This window comes from Passer domesticus, chromosome 3 (assembly GCF_036417665.1).
Source record: "Passer domesticus isolate bPasDom1 chromosome 3, bPasDom1.hap1, whole genome shotgun sequence".
NCBI lineage: Eukaryota > Metazoa > Chordata > Aves > Passeriformes > Passeridae > Passer > Passer domesticus.
Genome location: NC_087476.1, coordinates 65,351,792 through 65,375,059, shown reverse-complemented (window position 1 = coordinate 65,375,059; position 23,268 = coordinate 65,351,792). Strand labels below are relative to the sequence as shown.

The window sequence follows — 23,268 nt, the reverse complement described above, 5'->3', positions numbered from 1 at the left end:
TGAGCAATGAGGAAAGTTTCACTCCAGTTTTGAGTCAGATGCATATGCTGCTGCTTCCCTACACACTGCCTCATATGAAAGTTAAAAGTACCAAATTCCTGTGACTATTGCACTAAAACTTGGCTATCATTTGCCTCCTCTGCAGGAATCCACTGTTTCCAAACCACATCTCATTCCCAAGTCATCAACACTTTCAGTACTGGGAGAAAACCCACAGCAAAATGAGCAGACCTAGCAAACCAGCATAGTTACAAACAGTCCAAAGCATTAAGCCTATATATACACATACAAAACACACACATTTTACTCCACACATGTTGAAATGCAAATACAGTCAGCTGGATTTAGGTGACTACTCAGAAGCTTTGCTAAGTTGAATTAAACTTGTGCTTGGCTTCATCAGAGCATTTACCAAAGGTTTAACTACTTAGCTGGCATTCAATCACAAAATCTTTACTACCCCTGAAAATTAAATCCATCTTTTGCCAGAGGCTTCAGATGCTGCTTTGTCTAATTTTGTCAAAATTTCCACCCACTCCAGAAACAGAAAAAAGCCAAAGATGATTAAGGAGATAGTCATCCAGCTTATACTTAGTGCAACACTGGAAAAAGCAAGATTAAACTTGACTAAGAATTCTTCTTTGTAACAAAAAGGGTTTAAAAATACTAATGCCATTTTCATATTGCAATTAAATAACATCTTCAGTGATCAAAGAGCATGCTTCTATTAAAACTGCAGCATTTTCTATATTTAAGAAGCTATATATCATTTATCTAAATTAGTAGTCCAGTAGTCCCTTTTTGTATGAAAATGAAACCCAATATTATTCTCATTAATATGCAGAGCTTTACAAACTTTATGAAGGTCAAGATTAATTTGTATCAGCAAAGTGACTGAAGAGTCAATCTGTTGCTTTCTTCCACTTCTTCATAAACACTGAACTAACTCTTTGATTCACTTACCTTATTCAATAAGAAGACTAGGTTTCTGGTTAGCCCTAGGCTACTTAATCAAAGCAAATGTGAGTAGTAAATTCAACTGTACTCATACTTACAAAATGTTAACATTAGTTAAAGCTTCTCAAGTAAGTTACAAGTGGAAAAAAAGGCATAACTAAAGCTTAGTGCATACAGTATCTAGGAGGACAATAAAATAGTTGCAGGCATATAAATATGGATAGGCATCAGATTCAGGAGCAGTTGTCTCCAAATTCAGCAGGTGACTCTGAGCACCCAGCAAGAGCACAGAAAGTTCTACATAGCCGGCATCACTGTTTTCTAATTAAAGAACCCACAGTGAAACAACGTGACCTGCCGAGTTATTAGAAGCTTGATCCTTCACTCATCCAGGGGCCCAGAATTTCTGCAAGCCTCCATTTAGATAATAGCACCAACTGATTTTTATGTCTCTACACCTTTATCAGTGCTCTCAGAAAGAGTTGGAAACATCTTCTTATGTAATACACGCTCTTCCTAGAAACATCTCTTCAAAATACATTACCACATGGGTTTGATATCAGATTTCTGGTGCTACAAAACAAGTAAACATGGTAAGGCATACTTTATGCTCTACAAAACTTCTGCATCATTCATTACCTTACACCACCATTAAAAAGGAAATACTGTAAAAGCAAATTAACTACAGTATAAGCCTTTGCATTTAATTTTACATTTCATTAAATAATTTTCAGTCATTAAGGGCTTTTTTGCATAGCAGCAATCTCTGTGTGCACTGCTGCTTGCAGTGTGAGCACCTTCAGCTTAGTGGTAACTTTCTGAACGTGTACTTTGACACTTTTACAAATTCCAACTTAAAATACTCCTCTAATACACTTTCCCAAGAATCACTAAATGGTATTGAGTTTGTTTTCAAAGACTTAAAACTGATTCAGATAATGTAAAAAGTTTTATGTCTCTTCTGTAAGGCGTGGGGAGAAATCAAAATTTTTGCCTAAGTGAAATTACACCTATTTGTGGCAAGGAAATTAGAAATACATATTTCTTAAGCACCTATTTTAGTATTCTCTTGTTTTCTTAACAACAAAATTGTCTAATCATGTCATCTCTCATCTTCAAGTACTTATAACAAATATTACTGACAACTGTCATAGGTGCTGTATTTTATAGACCCCATTCTTTCAAACTGCATCCTTCCTTCAAAGAACAAAAAAAAAAAAATCAGCCTTGAATTCCTCATTAAAAGATGTCCTACTCAAAATTATTCTTCCAGAACTTTGCTTTGTGATGCCTTTACAAAACCAAAATTTTATGCTCTATAAACAGAAGCTTCTATTTGAGAAACAATGAGCCTCATAAAAGCAGCCAAACTTCAATTTCCGTGTTAACAGTTTCAACATTCAATAATTCTGAAAATTATTCTGTAATACCAACAAATAAAAGCTGATAACTCCCAAACTCATCTTCATCAAGGTACATTTGAAAAATTCTTATATAAACATGTACACAAATTATTTACCACATGGCCACAGAGACCAATCATGCTTGACTTACCACTTACGATCATTGTACATTCTGTTAATTCTGTCCCATTCGGCATTCAGTTGTGTCAGTGCATCTCCTATTTGTATTGCCTCAGGTCCAGATGCTTCCAGTATAACATCAGGCTGCTTTTCATGTATTACTGCAATTTGATCCCCAAGTTTATCCAAAATATCTTTTATGTTCTGCAAGTACAGTAATGGCACAAGCCATAAGTCAACACCATCAGGAAATAAAAGAAAAATACCAAAACATAATATTTTCAAAATTCTTTTTCCAAAAATCAGCATCTACAGTAAGACCATGACACCAGTAATAGCAATAACATTTACAGTTTAAATCAGTTTTAGCAAGTGAACTGAATAGATCTTCATACCCTTTAAGCGTGTATCCTTTTCAGGTGTTTAGGAAAAGGATACAATATTTCATATATATCTAATTTGTTCCTAAGGTAAAGGGCACACCATATACTTCTCAAAGCAACACTAGCTTCACTATCAAACAAATCTGCCCATGTCACTATACAGACTCTTTCCTCATGTAAAAAACTGGACCACCAAATTCCAACTTCATCATGCTTCATGTAACCTCCCATATGCACAGAACTGCAAAAGCATAAGGCTGCATAAAGGTTTTACATTTAAATGACAGTTAAAGTAATCAATTTCAAATACCACTGAACTATGATGTGAAAATTCCTTTAAACCACATACTGTTGTAAGACTGCCTTGGTATTCAGAAGACAAACAGTCCATGCAGATAGTGGAATTTACTTATCTTTTGAATTTGAAACAGTAATGCTTCTAAAAATTCTATGCTCTGCTATTTGCCTTTTCTGAAAACATCCTTAGACTATACCAAAACTTAAAAATCAGATGAGACACCTGCACCAAAATGAAGTATTTTAATCCTGTTTTAACATAACCACTCCTAACTGCACTCAAGGCAGCACAGAAGCAGAGTGAGCAGGCGTAAGAGAATTTCATCAACAAAACAAAGGCTGCCCCCTTTGTCAAAGGCTGGCACCATTCCCATATTTGCTTTCATAAAATTTATAAAAAACCCAATACATGACAAATGGAAGCATGTACACAGTAGAAAGAAAAGCAGGTCAGAAAAGTGGACTGGAATTTGTAAAGCTTTTAAGGACCTACATAGCAGCTGCAGAAACAGCTAATCTAGCTCTTGATGAGAGGCAGAACCTGACTACACCTCAGATATGACACATGGACCCTGCTATGATTCCCAGTCCAGAGAGGTACACCTACACTGCACCATGCCATGTGCAATTGCCAACTCCAATAGATGTTTTATGAGGGAATCTGTTTCATACTCTTTTGTATGCTAAGAATTAATCAGGGCTCAGACTTCTCAACACTCAGCTCATATTTGACAGCGGGATTCAGTATTTTCAAGCATAATTCCTTCATCTCCTTTTGAAAAAGGCGAGGTCCTCAACGATTTCCTCACTATAAATCCCACTGGTAAATCCACTGGCTGACAATAAGAAGTTGTCATGCTGCTATACATTGTATCCAGATTATGCATAGAAAAAAATAGCCGACAGAACTGTCATTTTTTAGTTTTCAGTGCATACTGATCATGTATACACCAAGCAAAACCGTAAATGTTGCGATAGAGTTGTTAAAGTGGTGGCCTTTCTTCTGCTGTTTCCCTACTCCACTCTGAATATAATGCTTAGGCAGTACCTTCAGTGCATCTTCCTGAGCTGAAAAATCCTCATAGATGCCAGTATTCAGCTCTGGTGCATTCAGCAGCAGTTCAACATCAGCCATGGCCAGCAAAACTTTGTTGATTTCAACCAAGTACTCAGCTGAGAAAGGCAAGGTCCTAACTCCTGTAGCAAATTGGCCTTTTAACCTCTGCTGGACAGGGATTGCCTGAAAACATGAAAATTCATTTTATCATTCAAGCAACAATCAACTTTATGAAAAAATCCTAAATCAATAAACTATACTTAGAATAATTACTTTTCTAGATTAGTAAAGGAAACAAAGGCCTTTCTAACAAGATTACATGAATTCAGAAAGCTGCAGGTTCTGCACAAGACAGCTTATTTATTTTAAAAGTTAGAAAACCATTGATATCATGCCTCAAAATGACTCCGTATTATTCTTGATTAAAACTCCAAGCAATGGGAAGGGTACCACTGTTGCTCTTAACTTGATCCTTACCATTTCCCAAAATACCACTTCTTGACTGAGCCTGTATCTAGTGTCACAACCCATTCTGCTTCCTTCATCACCAAGATACCAATTCACTGAAACACTTATTTCCCATCCATATTGTTTTCAATAAGCATTCCCACCCACATTTTCTAATAATTTTTAAAAATAAATTAGTGCTCCACCAGTACTCCCAATATTTTGCAGCAATAAAAGACAGAAGCTCCTCCAGAGCCTGGCAATTGTTTTCTGCTCTGGCTGCAAGACTAGGCTATATAGCCAAGTACCATGTTAGCAGATAAGAGAGTAAGAATAGTAATTTAATGCAGCTTTTTCTTGGCTCACTAATATTGGGCTGGATCTGAAACCTTGGGAAGATTGCTACAGGAAACTCTCTGCCACGCCTGGCAAAAAATTAGCAGATACAGGTGAGGCAGACTGATAGAAAACATTTTTATCAGAAAATGTTTCTTGTCAAACAAGGATTCTGTTACCATCTCTGAAAACAGCCTAGCTCTTTCAAATTATCAAATAAAAGAAAGCCCACTTCCAAATACTGAAGAACTCAAGCAACTTTAAATCACCATGTTTCACTTGGTGAGTGAGTCAAGCAAGACACAGGCACAGGACTGTGGGATTTATTAACAGCTAAGAACACTCTAAAGAGTGAAGAATAAATGTATGCTCACAGCAATTTCAGCCAGTGAATTTTACTTTGCAATTTGTCTGGGCTGGGTGCACACATGAACAACCAACAAAATATTAGAGCCCCAGTAATCAAGTGGCTTGCAAACACCTGTCTGTACCTTCCTTCATCACATGTTTCTGAGAATTTCAAATATGTCACTCAAATTAACGGGAACCTAACATAACCAGCACATGTAGTGCAAATTAAGCAAGGACTGCAGCAGAAAAAATATGTTCACATATTCACAATTCAGGACTTCACATGCACTAAATATTCCTAAGGATTTTCTTTGTTTTGTGTTGGTTTGGGTTTTTTTGTTTGTGAAGTAGACAGTCATCCTGTTCTAAAAGTGGGGACACAGCTTTGCTTCCACAAGACCTTTACCACTAGATACTATTTGCTCTCAGTCATTCATTGCATACCAAAGAAACAGGACGCAAGGGCATAGCAGCGCAAGTCTACCAAAAACAAGAGTTACAGAAAGGCATCACAAACTCCTCAGTACAGCTTTTGATTCAGTACAGCAAGCAAGCACCACAGTTAAAAATGCGGCTTACTCCACATGCTTTAGCTACAAACCCAGCATCTTGGTCCCTGATGCTCCCCAAATGCATTTTCTTGAGGTTCTGCATATATTTTATCAGCTTCCATCAATGAAACTCAGAGAAAAAGCCAAAGGCTCGGACAGTGGTACAATTTCCTGTGGAAGGAGAGGGCCCCAGTGCCTAAGAAATCAGTCTGTGCAACTCAAAGTATGTTTTCCCTAATAATATGAAACATGTCAAGGTAAGAAAAAACAACAGGATGCCTTCTCTAACACAGCCATCTGCAACATCTTCCCAAGGTGTTTTCTCTAGCTCCCAATCATTCCAAAAGTCCCATTCTCACACAAGTGACAAGACTTCAGAATCAAGACTTCACCCACAAGAATCAGTCACTGGGCTTTACTATGTTTCCACTCCCCACACACTGCTTTGTCTCTTATTAGAAAAAACTTGCACAAGATTTAAAACAGCACGTGTTGGCATGCAGCAAACTCATTCTGTACTTGTGCATTGAAATGTTCTGAAAGTTTCTGCTTTCCCAGTAACACCATCCTGGGCCAAATTACTGTCTTCTACTAAGCAGTGAATTCTTCCTAATGCTGCTGCTCCAAAGTAAACCTCCTTGCTAATCTCCTCCAGCTGCCTCATATCACTGAGATGATGCTTCCTCCTCTCACTACCCTCACTCTTAAAGGTGAACATATGTAAGTGCTATAAACACATTAGTGCTTCAATACAGCAGAGTTTTAATTGTTCAGCTGTTCTCTACCTTGCACTGCAGACTGGAAGCTTCTAAAATGCAGCATAATATGCTAAAAAATAGAAGTGGAGTTTTATGTAACTCACAGTTACCTGATAAATACCTAAATTACACAGAAGTTGGTTTTGGTTGCTTGGCTCTGGGTTTTTTTAATTAAAGAAAAAAAAAAAAAAACAAACTCGGGTAAGCAACCATTTCACATAATCAGAATGGTTTAGATTGGAAAGGGACCTTAAAGATCATCTCATTCCAACCCCTCTGCCATGAGCAGGGACAACTTCCACTACATCATGTTGCACAAAGCGTCATCAAACCCACACTACAACACTTCCAGGGATACAGAATCCACAGCTTCTCTGGGTAACCCGTTGCAGTGCCTCACCACCCACACAGTGAAGAATTTCTTCCTAATGTCTAATCTAAACCTACCCTTTAACAGATTAAATCCATTGCCCCTTGTTTTATTCCTCCATGACTTTGTAAAAAGTCCCCTCCAGCTTTCGTGTAGGTACTGGGAGGCTGCTACAAGAATTTCCCCAGAGCTCTCCCTTCTCCAGGTTAAAAGACCTCTGTCTGTCTTTACAGGAGCAGTGCTTCAGTCCTCCCACAATTTTTCTTAGAGCATACACAAATAAAATTCAATCTGAGGTTATTTAACCAGAAATCCGACTGGACAACTTAACAGTCCTTTTCTACTTTAATTTTAGTGTTGATAGAGCATGCTTAATAAATGTGCTCTCTTTAAATACTAGCAAAAACAAAGGATTGGAGGAATAAAGAGAATACTTGGTTATTACTGAACATTCCATAAATAAGGCCACTCAATAAGAATGGCTAAAAATGCTTTTAATTTGGAGGCCAAATAAAAATTTATTTCCTCCTATATTCAGCATACAATTTAACCTGCAATTCAGAATTCAGTTTCAGATTTTTTCCCGTCTCCCTTTTACACTTAAATATATTTTGAAACAAAACCTACCAATGATTCAACTCAATAAGATTTTCTGACTTGCTTCAGAAAGTGGATTTTGGAAACTACTGCACTAGACATTGACATAAAATTAAATCATTTACCTCCTTGGATGTTGAACCATATAAACCATCTTGATTTTTAAATCTCAAGATATTTCAAAGCCAGTTTTTTTAAAAAAAGGTTTCCAAAGCTTATGCCTATTTAATTAAAGCAATCAGCAAACATATTTAACTAATATTTAAGTTCATATTTAAGTAATCCAGAACCCTTCCTATAAAAAGTATACTAGAAACACAGATACATTTTCTTTATTACAGAAATAATACTTCAAGAGCCTTCAACACAATGTCTGCTTCATTTTATAGGAAAAAATGCACTGTTCTTGCAACTGCATATTCACTGCAGTTGCAAAATTACCATTTTCCATCTGCAAAATTACCATTTTCACTTCAAAAACAACTTCCTAAAACATGGAAAAATCTCTCAGGAATTTAGGCAACAAATTACCTCTGCAATTTAAGGTTTAATTCTTTCCTTTCCCTCATTTTGAACAAAGGCAGAATAGTCCAATTTAAATAAATACTAAAGCACTGTGAGAAAAGGACCTCTAGGAGATGCAAAGTTCCAGGGCAGGCTTTTCTTGCTAATGGATCTGTGGTAAAACAAGCCTTACTCTAAAGTACCTACAATGCAGAAGGGTTACCAGAATTTCAAAGATATTTTAACTTCATAATCCCTAGAAGCATAAATGATGAGGAATATTTATGATCCAGCTACTTCCAGCAAATCAATATATAGATATGACCTTCAGGCACCATAAATAAGTCCTCTCCTCCACACTTGCTTACAAAAGCATAAATAATGTATTTCATAAAAGCTCAATTGAAGTCTACTCCCCAGCTCAGCAGCTGAAATCTTCCTTTCCCTCCCTGTTTTGCTGACATCAAACAGCAGTTTGTCTTTCTCTGCTCACTGCAGCTTCCTTACATCAAGGTGAGCGCTTAAGCCACCGGCACACCAGTGGGCCAAGAATTCATTTAGTGCTTCTCAGTCCGAGGCTGCAAGGAGCAACAAGCACTGCAATTTTCAAGTGTGGTGGCTCCAAGAAAATTCTGGAGCAACAGTGATTACCTAAAATAATGATATTTGGGGAGACTATTTCTCGCTTTACCAATGTTATGGTCTCACGCCATTTTCAGTGTTCAAGATTGATTAGTAGAGCCAGTGAAAGAACAAGCCATAAAAGTAAAATAAAGCCACTTGAGACAAGCTGCCTTAGCTCTCAAATATCAGAAATCCACAGGCACACAAAGCAAAAGCAGCAGTTGGAATTTCCAAGTTTCACACCAGTAATGAAAACTTGCGGTCCTTTTCTGACAGTCTAGCTGATCTGAGCAAGGATAATGTTTCTCCATCAACAGTCTATTTTAATTGCTATGGCAATCCATATTGACATGAAATTCTGCATTCAGGAACCAACTTGACTTATCCAGGAATGGGTATAGCAGTAGCAGGGATTAGCTGCAGTACATCCCTTTAACAAGTGGGCTTTACAGTAAACAAAGAGAAGCTCAGTCAAGCGGTAGTGAGATAACAGTGACAAGGAGAACCCATCTGAGGCATGACTGGCCTGCCCTCATTAGCAAAGAACCATGCAGGTGCATCATTTTTCCATTTGTGTCCAGTAATTTAATCATTCAATGCATCTGATGGTCAAACAGAAAAACTGAATAATGTTGTTTTACTTTAAATACACACGGATCCCCATTCCATTCAAAAAAATTCCACGGCATCAGTCAGGTCCCCAGGCTTATGCCACCAGAAGAGATTGCTGGAGACCCAACAGAGGAGTCAGATGTCAAACTGTTCTACAGACCCTGGGCCCTCTTTGCAGCCCAACTCTTCATGAGAACCTTATAATGTGAAATGATGATCTAAAAGATCATCAAAAGATGATCTAAAAGTTGGTATGGAATGGAGTGTGTGACAAAGGACAGCAGACATCTATCACCTGCAGCTGAAGCCACACAACACTAGCTGTGAACAAAGAGCACCACATCATGATTTTATGGTGAGTTGTCTCACAGAGAGCCAGCACGTGTTACCCATGATTCCAAGTTTATTGGTTCTGGGTTAAAAAGTTAAAAAGCAGTCAAAAAGATTGATAGATGTTAATTATGAACCCTTATATAACGAAATTTAAAAGTCCTTGACAGATGACCCAGCCCTCAAGCTTTTTCAAGACATTACTTAGTGCTTCACAAGGTTCTTCACTGTTATTGCCTAAAATATTAATGCAATTACCACAAAAACAAGTGTTTTTAAGGATGGAGAAGAGAAATAAGAGATTTTAAAAACACCAACAAAAAATATCCACAAAGCCACAACAAAAGCAATCAAAAAAAAAAATCTGTGTCCTCAACAATTAAGACATACAACTTTCTGGGCAGTAAGTTTTATCACACCCTGACATGATATCAGTTGCAAAGTTGTTTGTCAAGACCTACACACACACTACCAGAAATAATAAAACACACAAGGGTTGAAGTAATATTCATTGTGTACAGTAATATCCATTACATGAGTGCAGTTATCCCTCTCTAAGCACTTGAGGCAGGAAAAGACAGCAGAGTAGTTGCAATAACCTGACCACAGGATGCAGAGGCACTGGATTTAAGCCTCAAACAAGGCTTTTATCATCCTACACCAAACTGATCATAAATCTGGCTGTTTGAGTTATTAAAAAGGGTTAAGTGTAATCCTCACGGATCAAGACTAGCAAGACAAACTTCTCTGAATCAGGCCCACTCCCCAGATCACTGTCTAAGATTAGTATCTGAAGGATGAGACCTTTTGGACCTATGATGACTATGCAGAAATCCCAAACTAGCATATGTTGATAATTTCCTAACAAAAAATGAATGCTATCATTTTGAAACACTTCTTTTCACAGAGATGTCCAAAGATCACTAGACTAGATTAAACTCTAGTGTATGAATCTCCAAAGTTCATACACACCATTAACCGTTTGTTCTACGAAAACAGAAGCCTCATTTACCTGTAGTTTTTGTTCATCCTCCACACCTTGCAGCCCTGACAGACGGTCCTCAGCCTCATTCAGCCACTTCATTAGACTATCATGTTCCTTCTTATACTGGGAAAATACTGGAGAGAGTTCCACCGCCTGCCTCCTTTGAAATGACCTGCACTCCTACAATCCAGTGTATTAGGAAAATATGGTGTAAAAAGAGGGAAGTAGTGAAGAGAACAGGTCTTATTTATTTGAAAAACAAAAATAATTGAGGGATTCATTTGAAGGAGCAAATTCCAAAATATGCACTACTACTAATTTATTTTTGTAATAGCTATATTCTCTTTACCTGCATAGACATGTAATCAAAGCCTGCCTGATGGTCTTGCCCAGCACCTTTGAACTACACCTCAGCTTGCCAGCTCTGGCATGATTCAAACAGGTGAGCTAAAAGGAGCATCCCTGTTCTAGACAAAGCCATTTTTAAAACAGTATGTGTATGCAAGCACCACAACCTGCTGCAGTCACTGCTAATACTCTCTATAGCAAGGAAGAGGAATTTGGGAGCAGCTCAATCACAGAAAGGGCTTATGCTGAGAGGTTGGTATGTTCGTGTACATGTGTATACCTAGTCACTCTTCACAAAGCCTGGTGGTGGAGATAAACCTCTGTTCAAGGGCCAGCAAAGTCAGGTGAAGCAAATGCCTAACTCGATGCACCTACCTATATGGGTCGATACATAGGGTGGCCCTCTGTGAAGCTGTGAAAAAGACTTTAAAAATCAAAACCGCTCCCCCAAAACCTACAAGTGGGAAAATTCATATTTTGGAATTGCAAAGAATCAGAGACTCAGATTGTGTGGACATACATTTAACTATTCCCCAGAGAATCACATATGCTGAAAGAGTCACAAGGTATAAAACATGGATTACAGGTTGCAAGTGGGATACCAAAGGGAAAATTGATAAATGAACTGTAGTAATTCCCATAACCTTACCTGCAAACTGTTGTATTTTTTCTGCAGAAGCAACAACTGTAGGCGGATCTTCTCTCTCCTATGCTCCTCCATAGACTGCTGGAGCAACTGCCCTCCTCTCTGTAAAACTTCTTCAATCTGAGCTCTCTCTTGATCCAACTAAAATTACACAAATCTCTATTATCTACAGAAATTAATTTTAGAAACATTAACTGCTCAGATATTAACAGCAATTGTACCAAACTTTTGTCATAGTCCAAATGGGAGCCAAACAAATTCAAGCAGAGATTCTCCTCAACAACTACCAAATCATAAAATCCAACTTTCCAGAAAAGTCATAAAGAGATGTACTGAAAGAAATTTAATGAGCCACCAGTATGCATTCACATCAATAGGGTATTATGACTTCAGCTCAATTTCTATTCTAGACATTCCTTGACAATAATAAGTAAGCTCAGAGCAGAACAGCACAAAAATAAAAATTCAATAAATATAAAAACAGTATAAAAGGAAGGCTATGTTCTATAACAATAGGCCCTTCTACAGAAATCATTTAAATTTGTGTTCTCTAATATACATGGCATTTTCCATAGACTTATATCCAGCTTTCCAGCTCAGTTTATAGCATCTGAGCTGCTTAAAAGGAAGGCAGATAGAGTGGCCTGGCAGGAATTTACCTGATTTTGTAGGCAACAAGGCCATAGTGGACAAGATGCTAACAAAACTATGGCACTTTTATATGGGTAAATAGCAGAGTCTAGAGAAGAATGTAGAAAATAAATGTTGTTCAAAGCTTTTATTTGGACTTCCAGGATAGAGCCACATGACAAGACTCTTACTTGCACTTTACCTCAAACATCCTCTGACCTGGCCTATGCACTGATTCATTTTATCATGCCAGTTTAAATTTGAACCCCATTCAAACATCATTCAAATACAGGAGGGATTTCTTACAAAGAGCTACTTTGAGTAGGAGACAGAAGATAGATAAACAAAAATCACTACTTGTATTCTATAAAATTGTGATGAAAATACCAACTCAAGTATGATTAGTTACACTCAGCCCAGCAGCCAAGAGGCAATAGCTATGGGAAAAGTATTGGGAAATTGTGCAGGGTATCCAACAATCTAATAGTTCCCTTCCTTTTCTACCCTTAAAGACATTTCATCAGAATTCCCCCTTAAAATCTGGAGCAATGGAACATGGGGACAAAATAGGACATTATTTATTTTTTACATTGCTCACAAACCTTTTCATCTCCCCCATTCAACTCCAGATGCTTTTCCACAACTTTTAACATATTCTGTATGTCACTCTCAAATTTGTCCAGGTCTAGAAAAGCCATCCTAGCTTCACGGGGCTCTGACGTGACAGGAAGTCGTTCTTGTCCAACAAGCATCTGCAAAGCAAAATAAAACCTTGGTCAAGCCGAACATTTAGTCTGAGCTGTCCCATACAATCCCTCATGAACAGGTATATCAGTCTGCAAGACTATTAGATATCAGTATAAATCAAAAATTTAAGAGTCATATGATCTGAGAGATAGCTTGAATACACTTGGTAGTTATTAACAAGTTTCTACATTTAAACTTCAATCTGAGTATTTTGTTCTCAAAATAAATGAAGCATCTCCCACCACATTAGCTTATGGTATTGTTTTGTAGCTCACAAATATGTACGGCAATACAAACAACTGTTCAGAAAATTGGATGTAAGTTTTCCCATGGAACACAAGTCATCACCTGCTACTCAGGTAAAAAAAGCAGCTGGTCTAAAAATCAGTCTATTTTTCACATACAAATACCTGCACTTAAGAGAACTCAAAAGCAGCAAAGTGCTGCTCTAACAAACTTGACCTATCCACTGCAGCCAGTTGCCATCTCCTTGATGTCCCAAGCAGGTTCTGGGGCTCGTTCACCCTCACCTTGGCACTTTTGATGTGCTGAGAGACCTTCTCAAAATTACGGTTGAGTTCTGCCAGTTTGGGTTCAACAAGTTCCCGGCACGACACACCCCGACCGTTCATTAAGATGACAGCCTGGTCACGGACGTTATCCACTCGGAGACTGACATCATCTAGCTCAGATGTTAAACGCTAACAAGTGAAAGAAAATTAAAATGGTCATCTCCAAGGCAAGGAGAGAGACATCTAAAAATAAACAGGAAGTAAATCTGACATCATTCTGAATTCATGAGTTGACTGGTAATATTTTGACAGATGACTCAACATTTCCTACCTTCACAGTTTCCTCCTTTTGGCTAGCTGATTTCTTCTCAATTTCATCCAGTAAGGCTTCAGCCTGATACAACCAAGTACTTATGTGGGCAACATTTTCATCAAAAATTTCCAGCTGGCCCTGATGATTCTGGAAAAAGATGACAAAATTTATGAATATGAGAAACTTCTAAAAATCCAACAAAAAATCCCCACGACAATAACAAAAAACCCCACAAACTCAAAAAACCATCAAATGAAACAATCTTGCCAAAATCTTATGAGTAGAAAGGAGATTGAAAAAATAGTGTTATGGACACACTTTTGGAATGAAACACTGAAAATCAGACCATACCTTTGATCTTTAATAGTATTTACAAAAACTCAATTTTCATTCTAGACCCTTTGATAATCTAATTTCTAATTCACAGAAAGGGAAATAGAAGTAGCTGAGGTAGTTTGTCCAACTAAAGATAGACAATGTATTACAACAACCAAAAATTCCACAATTTTTTCTATCAGCACTAGCAGGTACAAGTATCCACTGTGTGTGGTTGTTCGGGTTTTTTTAATTGGAAAGGATTATGCCAAACTTACAAATTATAGCAATCAAATTTTGTTAGTTTACTGATTGCATTAAAATATTCCTTCAACTTAAGTAACAAAATTGTAGACCTCTTTATTAGGTCTGCTTTCACATGCAGTCAGATATCATAACATTGGGTGTCCCAGACAGATGTAATGTTATTTTGTGTATCAGATTCAGAGAAGTAACAATCTGTTTTCACCAAAACAAAAAGGTAGAGAAGATCTGCTCGTTTAGAATAACTAAATAAAGGGAGGAGAGAAGATAGAAGGCCTGATTGTGCTTTGTAAGGTTAAATTGTTTTTTTGCTACATGGAGCTATAAATTTCTTGATATTGATATAGCGAGCATAGACAATACATGTAATATGAACATAATCTAGAAGTATTTAGTTATGGATCATCCTTAAAGCATTTACACATAAAGGTAAACTACCTGACAACTCCTAATCCAATGGAACTGGATTACAGAATTAACACTATCACCTTCAACAGGCACTGGACGGGAGGCACAGGGCTGACCATCAATGTATACAGTAAAGTTCCCACAACTCCCACCTTCGGAGGTCCCTGATATGAGTTGATTGTCATAACCAGCTCAACACCAAACTATCTTATTTATATAAAAGCATCAGTCTCGTATTAGTATCAGCTTCAGACTGTTTCATGTCCATTTAGCTTAATTAGCAGCTTTAGGTGTATAATATGATTGGACTTTCATTTAATCAGCCAAAGAGATGCTGTTGCCATACTCGAACACTTGCAGTTATGGTCTGTCCAAGACCAAAGAGCAATAGGCTGACACAGTCAGAAGTGCTTTTCTGAACACCACTACGAAGTTATCCATTGTCCATTAAATAGCCAACATCCAGATCTCAAGAAAATCTATCAACACAAACTGGAGCTGGCACAGAGGCTGAATATTCAGGCTCAATAAAGAGCAGCACATGCAGGTGCCCAGTTTTCCATCTTCCTTATGACTTACCTCTCCATCTACAGCATAAACAGATATCCATTCCACATTCTTTTAAGTCCATGACGCAGCATGGAAGCTTCACTTTACAGTAAAGTGAGACAAATGAAAATCCCAACTGCTCCTAAGAGGTGGAAGGAGAGCTACCCTGAATATTTCTCATGCGTGCAACTTACCAACAAGGTGTCACACCAGTCCTCGGTCCAGGTTCGAACTCTGCTCCAGCCAGCATTAAGGACACACAGCTTCTCCTCCAGGACAGTCTCACTCCCTTCCACCAGAGACTGGAGTGCAGTGCAACTTTCTGTGATGCTCTTCAGATCAGCCTTCCTCCTCTCCAGCTCTCTCAGCACACTCTGAAACAGGTTCAGCCATTAAAAGTACACTGCTCCCCAACACAAGGGAGGAAAATTTTTACCTCCACAGGAAATAAATATATTGTAGATGACCTTCACTTGTGGAAAGAATTACACCAAGTGCAATTGCCTTCTGTTTACAGTGATTCTCTGTAGATAGTGATCTCATTTGTTAAGAGAGAGTGAGAGCACAATGGCTATAAGTGTCCTGAACAACTTAGGGACTCTTTTGGTTTGTTATCTTAGATCATCTTCACCGTTTCTTTTCATTATGCAGGTAATGCAAATACATCACATTACATTGCAAATCCATTTTTAAAAGGCTTTTTTCTGCATTGTAAAGCATAAAACACAAATTCTAAGAGACACTCTGGAATCCTCTGTATCTTTTCCTATTAAAGTACTTTTACAGTTGGCAACAAAGAGAAACATGGTAGGCCAAAGCTAAATATTTTTTTGAAAACTATCACAACTCATAACTGCAGATGTTCAATTCAGTGGCTATATAATACATAAATTTAAATATATGTATCTTTAGCTCTACCCTTTTTTCCAAGTCATCTTTGCTTTTAAACAGTTTTTTTTAATCTAAAAACCACACCTTTTTTGAAAGTATGAATGCTGACATGCAAACTAAGCAATATGTCCTCTCTTGCCATACAAGATTACCAATTCTTATTGATGATATCTGCCTACTTAGAAAGTTCTTTGATGTCAGTGTACAGTGTGGTGAAGAATACACTTAATCACAGCCAGCATCTGGAGCTCCTTGAACATACTATCTATTAAGTAACTTATTATTTTATCATAACTTATCATCTTAGAAACAGAAACAAATACTCAAGTTACTACATTTTAAAATTGCCTCTAGAAAACTTGAAAACAGAAAGGACAACTTTGTATGCAGCATATAGAACTTGTCCTCCTCGTGGTGCAGCATGAGAGTCATTACTTGCATGGCTTACAAATGTATGGTATACTTCCAACGATTCAGAAGTTTGTTTGGAGAGGAATCTGGGGGATACTGCCACAGCAAAATCCTAGCACTAATAATTTCTAATCCTGGTTGAAATGCCTGAGAACAGGTTACATTAGATGAGTTTGGAATTTGGTGAGCTTTCCAGTTTCAAGACTGCAGACAGACCCATTCCACAAGTAAAAGGTGACAGAAAACAAAAACTGGAAAAGTCAGTACTGCTGAATTGTATCAACTGACACTTGCTACCAACTCCTAGTAATATCCAAATTTCTACAGAGTGAGAAAATATAACTACACTGAAGAAACTAACACATTTGCCTGTTTCAATTAAAAGCTTCAATTTGTAAGTGAAAGAAAATACGGAATTACAGTAGCCTCTTATTTTGCAAAGTCACAATTTTGAAGACAAAGCTGTTTCAATGAAAAGTTACAAACTCAATTTTTCATTGAATGCACTTTTCATTCAATACACTTTCAGTTTGCTCTACTAGTAAAATATTTGATCCAGTCCAGAATTATATTTGCTGATAATTTTAAGAATATTATAATTGTGAAATGTGGAAGAGATACAGTAAATCTTAAATACCCATTAGTACCAAGTATGTAGCAATATCTTAAATATTTCACTGGCATTTAAGGTTGATGCAAAATGCCTGAGACGAAACAGATCAATCAGACTCAGTAAGGTACTGAACATAAACTACTGACTCTACTAAAATTTCAGGATGTGGGAGATTTAAGAAGTTACAGGGATTTAAATTCACAGCCACTTCTACATAGTACTGCCATAATGTCAGAAATTTTTTCTACCAATATTTAGTAAGCATGCTTACTTTGGCCCAGGCAATTTCTGAATCTAGATCAGAAAGCAAGCTCTCTGAAGTGGACTTCTGCACGAGGTCAGCTTCAGTGGTAGCCAGCCACTCTGACAAAGAGGCAGACTCCTTCCTCATTTTGCGTGCCAGCTGAGTTGCTCTTTCCAGGTCTTGTTTTCCTTCGGTTACCTACAAAAATAAAAAAAAAAAAAATAAAAAAAAATAAGAGGAAAGAAATTAAAAAATACATTTTAAAATATAGTAAATGTGAAAGTGCTAGCCAGCTAAAATATCCACCTAAATATATAAAATCCTTGTATCTTAAAACTGTCTTGCTTTAAAGAAGGACCCTAAAAGGCAAGTTTTGTAAGTATCTGTATCTTACTATACAACACAGAATATATACAAATAATTTTAAACTGAGATACTTCTAAAGGAGATAAAGAAACCTGTATACCAATTTATTTATAGCTAGCAATCACCAAACTGATGTCTATCACTTTATTTTGATCCTTTAGCTGAAACTCAAGGACTGTAGAATCTAGTCCCTAACACAGGTAAAATTCAATTCCTCCTAGTAATTTCCTAGCAGAAAATCGTAAAGAAAAATTTCACTGAAAATCTAGTCTGCCCTTAAAAACACATCAGTGAAATAAACATGAAATTTGATGTTTGTTGCAGTAAAATAATTTGCATTTCACACCAGTTACACAATTAGTCTGGTAAGAGTTAAACAAAGACTTGAGAAGAACTCCAAGCATCATAGTCAGAATCAATTGACATTTCAAAAAATTGTGCTCTGTTCTCTGCTCAGAAAGAAAAATTGTAACACTATACTGCAAGTAACTTTGCCTTTCTACCTTTTCCTAATCTCTTGTCTACGTGCCTTCTAGAATCCACAGCTTCCTGGATATTCTCAAATTCTCAACTGCAAAATATTTCCTAGGACCCATTCCAAGACACTCCAACACTGTAATCTTTACCCCCAGCTTAATTCATGGATCACTGAATAAACATAAATCTACTTGGGATTCCATCTTAATTTAAGTAGAGAGTCCTACCTGCCCAGTAAGGGTTTAACCATTTTTAAACACTTCTCTTGGATAAGTAAGCATTCACCTAATAAGAAAATTTTGCAATATTTAATGCAGTTCATGGGAAATACAGGTTTGCCTGCATTTTCTGTTTCACACTGAGAGCAACTATTTAGATGCACTACAATTCAAAACCATCATGACACCCAAAAAAACCTCAGGTTGACTTACATTTCTCACATGACAATCTGACCATCAATTGTCTTAAAGGACTTTAATGAATGGTTGGTCAGCTTTGCCAGGGCAATCAAAACTCTGTGAGCCTTCCTTTCTTCAAGGCTACCTCTCCTCCAGGGCGGTGTGTGTAACATTTAATATCTCAAACTGATTGCTCCTGGATGCAGCAACTAGCCTACATACTATCAGCTTTAGAATCAAACTTAAAACACCATCTAACAGCAAAGAAGAGAAATGACATGCAGACAAATATTCATACATTTAATAATTTTTCTTACCTGTGCCCCCAAGTCATTGTAAAGAAATTTCAGTGCTGTCAGTTGTTCATCCATCCCTTTAGGATTATCCGTCTGCTGTTTCTGTACAATTTGCCTTCCTGTCTTGATGACAGTTTCAACTTCCAATTTCACCTCACTGAGGGTCTTATAGAGTTTCTAAAAGCACAAACAGGTATATTGGTGATCAATTTGTAGTGCAGGTTTTCTGACTCTGCTTCCTTTGAGGACCTTAACTTCAAATTGCACTTAAACTCTGATTTATTAATTAACAGCAATATCTGACAAGAAGATTCCCAGCTCCTGATGATATTGTGTTCTGATAAATATCCTGATAATATTTTATTCTAGTTTTTATTTTCAAAAATTAGGGAGACCCATAATTTAACAGCATTTACTCCAAGGCTAATATTGTGATCTGTACTTCATCTTAGTATTTGTTTTGTTCAAATACTAGTGACTGTGATGCTTCTCCAGAACAAAGATGAACCAGGCAGGGGGAGTTTATAAAACTTAGCTGTTCCATCATATCTATGATTGACAGCCCACTGCTTTTATGTCCTACAAGAATATGAGGTTTTTACTTATCAATGCTCTGTTAGCACTTTCCAATGAGCCGCAATAGTTCCATGATGACTTAAAGCAAAATTTGCTTTGCTTTAAGGAAAGAGTTTAAGCAACAAGAAGTAGAAGAAAAAGAAGCACCCCCTAGCATGAGTCATGAACATTGGATACATACCATGCACTTCTCCAAGTGAGCTTGGATTACATCTGGGTCAGTATCCTTCACATCCAAGACATGAAGTTCTGCTTTTACACCATCCAACACCCGCTTGCAATCTAACATGCGCTGCTCAAAATTGGCTGGTTTCTGGAAAAGCTGATACTTTGTACACACTTCACGGAGCTTTCTCTGTTTTAAGGAATATTACGTTGAAAGATTGTTTAAAATTAGTACCTGCACTTCAAAAAATAACCTTTAAATAATATCACACCACAGATTATAACCCATCATGCCACCACAAATCAATATATATGGAACTTCAGCTTGGCAAATAATGGTGCCATCACCTATTCTTTATCTCTACCTGAGGTGCAAGAGATGTAATTCTGTATCATACGCTTTGAAAATACCCATTCTACTCATACACAGAGACTTGCTGACTTTTTCACTTATCCTATGACATTTGTGAAATTTAAGTTTCCTTGTTCAACTCATTTATGACTGTTTGTTTCCTTATGAAAGTACACACTATTTTCTTCTGAGGTCCATCTGACTCCACCAAACAATTTACAGGCTGACACAGCAGTGTGTAAGGGTGACTCTCATGTCTTTACCTGTAAAGCATCCAGCTGAGTTCCACCACGGGGAGACCTGCATTCAGGAGAAGCAGGCGGGAAAGAGCGAGCACTTTTCTTCAGCTCCTCTAAGGTGGATTCATGAGCTGCAATCTCAGCTTGTATTTTCTGCCATATCACAGAAGCAGGAAAAAAACACATTACAAAATTGCTTGCAGAGAGAGGAAGGGGAACTTTCTTACCACCCACCAGAAGTAAATCTAACCTGTAAAACTTAAACATCACGAGGTTTATTTTAAATATTCTGCCTTTGGTGACAGCTTGCTAAATTGTAAACTGCTGTTATTCAAGATAACCTTCTTAAAAAAAAACCCACTCAAAATTACAGAAGATAACACCTATTGCATCAGCACAGGACTGAAATTTATTACTAAGCCTAGACTGAGCACTATCATCAAATATTTTCAAAAGTTTTATAGTGAAGGGCTATACAGAAATACCTGGGCCTCCTGAGGCATCTGAAAGGCATCTATCCTGTCAGTCAGGTAAGATGTCAGCTGTCTATCCAGATCTCCTAAACTTTCCTGCAAGACCTGCAGCATGTGGTCGGTTTCTCGCATGGTCTGAAGCTGTTGTTCCAAGGCAATCTGTCGGCTCACCGCCTGAGCAGGACAGAAAGGTAAGACAAAATGCAGCAATAATTCAATACAAATCATAGAAGACTTCCTCAAAACAAGGAGGACAGACCAGAAAAGATCCTACGCCTGGAGGTTTGGCTAAAAAGAATCCTAGAAAGCAGCACTTTTTGAAGCTTGCTGTGGCTTCTGAACCAGTAACTGACAAACAGTGGAATGAAGGAGGGTTCTGCTGCTAGATACACATGAGTTACCAAAAACACACCTCTCCTACTACCTCAGGAAGAAAGTGTTCTGTTAAAACCACACCAGTTTGAAAAACCAGCTGCTCAATGGGAAACAGGAATTTCACTCTAGACACAGATCAATGCTGTTTGATATTCACATTGTTAGTACTCACATTTCCTTTCAAAACAATAAACTCATTTGGTTATACTGTCAAAACAGAAGCTGACAGTTTTTTCCCTTTATTGCCTCTTCCTTTAACAGCATCTGAAATGTCACTACCTGTACAGGAACACGAATTCCCTTCTATCAGCACGTGCATGCACAGACCTGTGCATGTGCACACACACAGATGTGGAGAGCTGTCAAAAGCTCAGGGCTGCAGCTGCCAAAGCAAACAGGTTTTTATATGACAATCCTGTTGTAACAGGAAAAGCAGCAGTCAATGCTAACTTAAATGCCAGCACATAGCCCCCAGCTGAGGGCACTGCATTCATGTCGCTCATTGTAATGAGGATGAACTAAAATTCCCTCTGTCATTACATTTTTCATCAGTGACAGAAAACTCCCATCCTACAATTTGGCAGGGGCCTGTATTAGCAGAACACAAATTCAAACCTGTGCTACCAGAAATACAGCTAGTCTTCCTCTAGTTATTAAATCTATAAAAGACTAGACTGAAGTAGGAGAAGAGGAAGAGGACAACTTAGTAGATAAGTAATGAGAAGAATGTTTTCCTTCTGTTCTTTGTTTCAGCATTACTTCTTCCTAGGAGTGAAAATGTCACACTCCTCATTTTACAGTTAGTGAGAAAATCACCAGTAGTTATGGCAGTAGCAAGGCAATATTAAGTTGTTAATATTGAGCTGTTCCATGATTTTAGAATTGTCTTTTTGTCAAAATCAGCTAAAAAATACCAGGGCATCCCTGCAGTGCAAGCTTGCAAAACAACTTTCACTCATGTAATGAAAAATAGAAAAGCATCTTGCTCTTTGGATATTTTTACCAATTGAAAACAGCTGACACCACTGATGCTATTCTATTTATTCTTTTCCTCTATTGCAGTCTGGCATCTTTGAATTCAGCTAAGAAGAATAATTTCAAACTTGAGCTGAAAAAATCCAGTCTACTTCAATCCTCACCCCAAGTTCTTACCAGGTGACTCAGTTCCTCATAGCGGGCATTGAAAGCTTCCAATTTTTCACTGATGATGTCATCAAGAATCCCTCCATCAATCAATGTCTGCCCAAGTTCCCGAATCTGGGTTCGATTATCAGCTGGGTGACGCAGGACTGATTCCAGGGACTAGTTAGAAAAAGTTTTAAAGGTCAAGACACTGAACATTACTGTATTTTCAGAGCTGGAAATCTGGTTGTATACATAACTTTAACACTTACAACTGCCTTGAGAGTGCTCTAAAAGCATAAATCAGTTATCATTATCAGTTAATTCATAATGGCACATGGCATTATGCCACAGAGGTGATTTTACTTAAATTATTAAACTTCACAGCACTTTTTGCCTACTCTCATAATTTCATACTACTACAAAACCCTGGAAGGACTTAACCAATCTACACAGGCCAGGAGAGAGCATACAATTTTATCACAGTATGGCACTATCACAAAGTAGAAGTCCACTTTTGGTGGAGAATCTTACAAATCTCCATTTTCAATTCAGATGAGTATGTTCATATAATGTGAAGAATCAGAATATTCAGCACATTTCAGTATGTTACTGAAGTGCAGAATTTTAGTTTTTTTTAAACAGAGCTATCTGAAAAATTACTCATCTGATAGAATCATTATAATACCTCAAGAGCATCATTGACAGCATCCAATTTATCAGGCAGATTTCCTGTCATTTGCACTCTTTCTTCCAGATTGTTTAGCCAAGCTGTTTCTAAATCAAGATACTGAAGCAGTTCAATCCAACAGGACCACACCTCCTAGGAGCAATGGAAAAGAAAAACATTAGCCTA

The 23,268-nt window shown here is 37.5% G+C and overlaps 1 protein-coding gene across 3 annotated transcripts in view; it reads right to left on the bottom strand.

Moving 5' to 3' along the window:
* The window catches only part of UTRN (utrophin), a 337,069-nt gene that overhangs the window by 199,240 nt on the left and 114,561 nt on the right, over positions 1-23,268 (bottom strand). For 2 of the 3 annotated variants that reach the window (XM_064413617.1, XM_064413616.1), the window contains 15 exons: positions 23,101-23,235; positions 22,443-22,592; positions 20,928-21,089; positions 20,467-20,595; positions 19,868-20,041; positions 19,132-19,287; positions 17,601-17,771; positions 15,609-15,788; positions 13,897-14,025; positions 13,584-13,754; positions 12,909-13,058; positions 11,680-11,817; positions 10,710-10,862; positions 4,209-4,400; positions 2,512-2,684 (listed from right to left, as the gene is read on the bottom strand). In XM_064413617.1, the coding sequence (XP_064269687.1) occupies positions 2,512-2,684; positions 4,209-4,400; positions 10,710-10,862; positions 11,680-11,817; positions 12,909-13,058; positions 13,584-13,754; positions 13,897-14,025; positions 15,609-15,788; positions 17,601-17,771; positions 19,132-19,287; positions 19,868-20,041; positions 20,467-20,595; positions 20,928-21,089; positions 22,443-22,592; positions 23,101-23,235 (2,363 nt within the window). The remainder of the gene's footprint in view (positions 1-2,511; positions 2,685-4,208; positions 4,401-10,709; positions 10,863-11,679; positions 11,818-12,908; positions 13,059-13,583; positions 13,755-13,896; positions 14,026-15,608; positions 15,789-17,600; positions 17,772-19,131; positions 19,288-19,867; positions 20,042-20,466; positions 20,596-20,927; positions 21,090-22,442; positions 22,593-23,100; positions 23,236-23,268) is intronic. The other variant, XM_064413618.1, reaches the window with a different exon arrangement.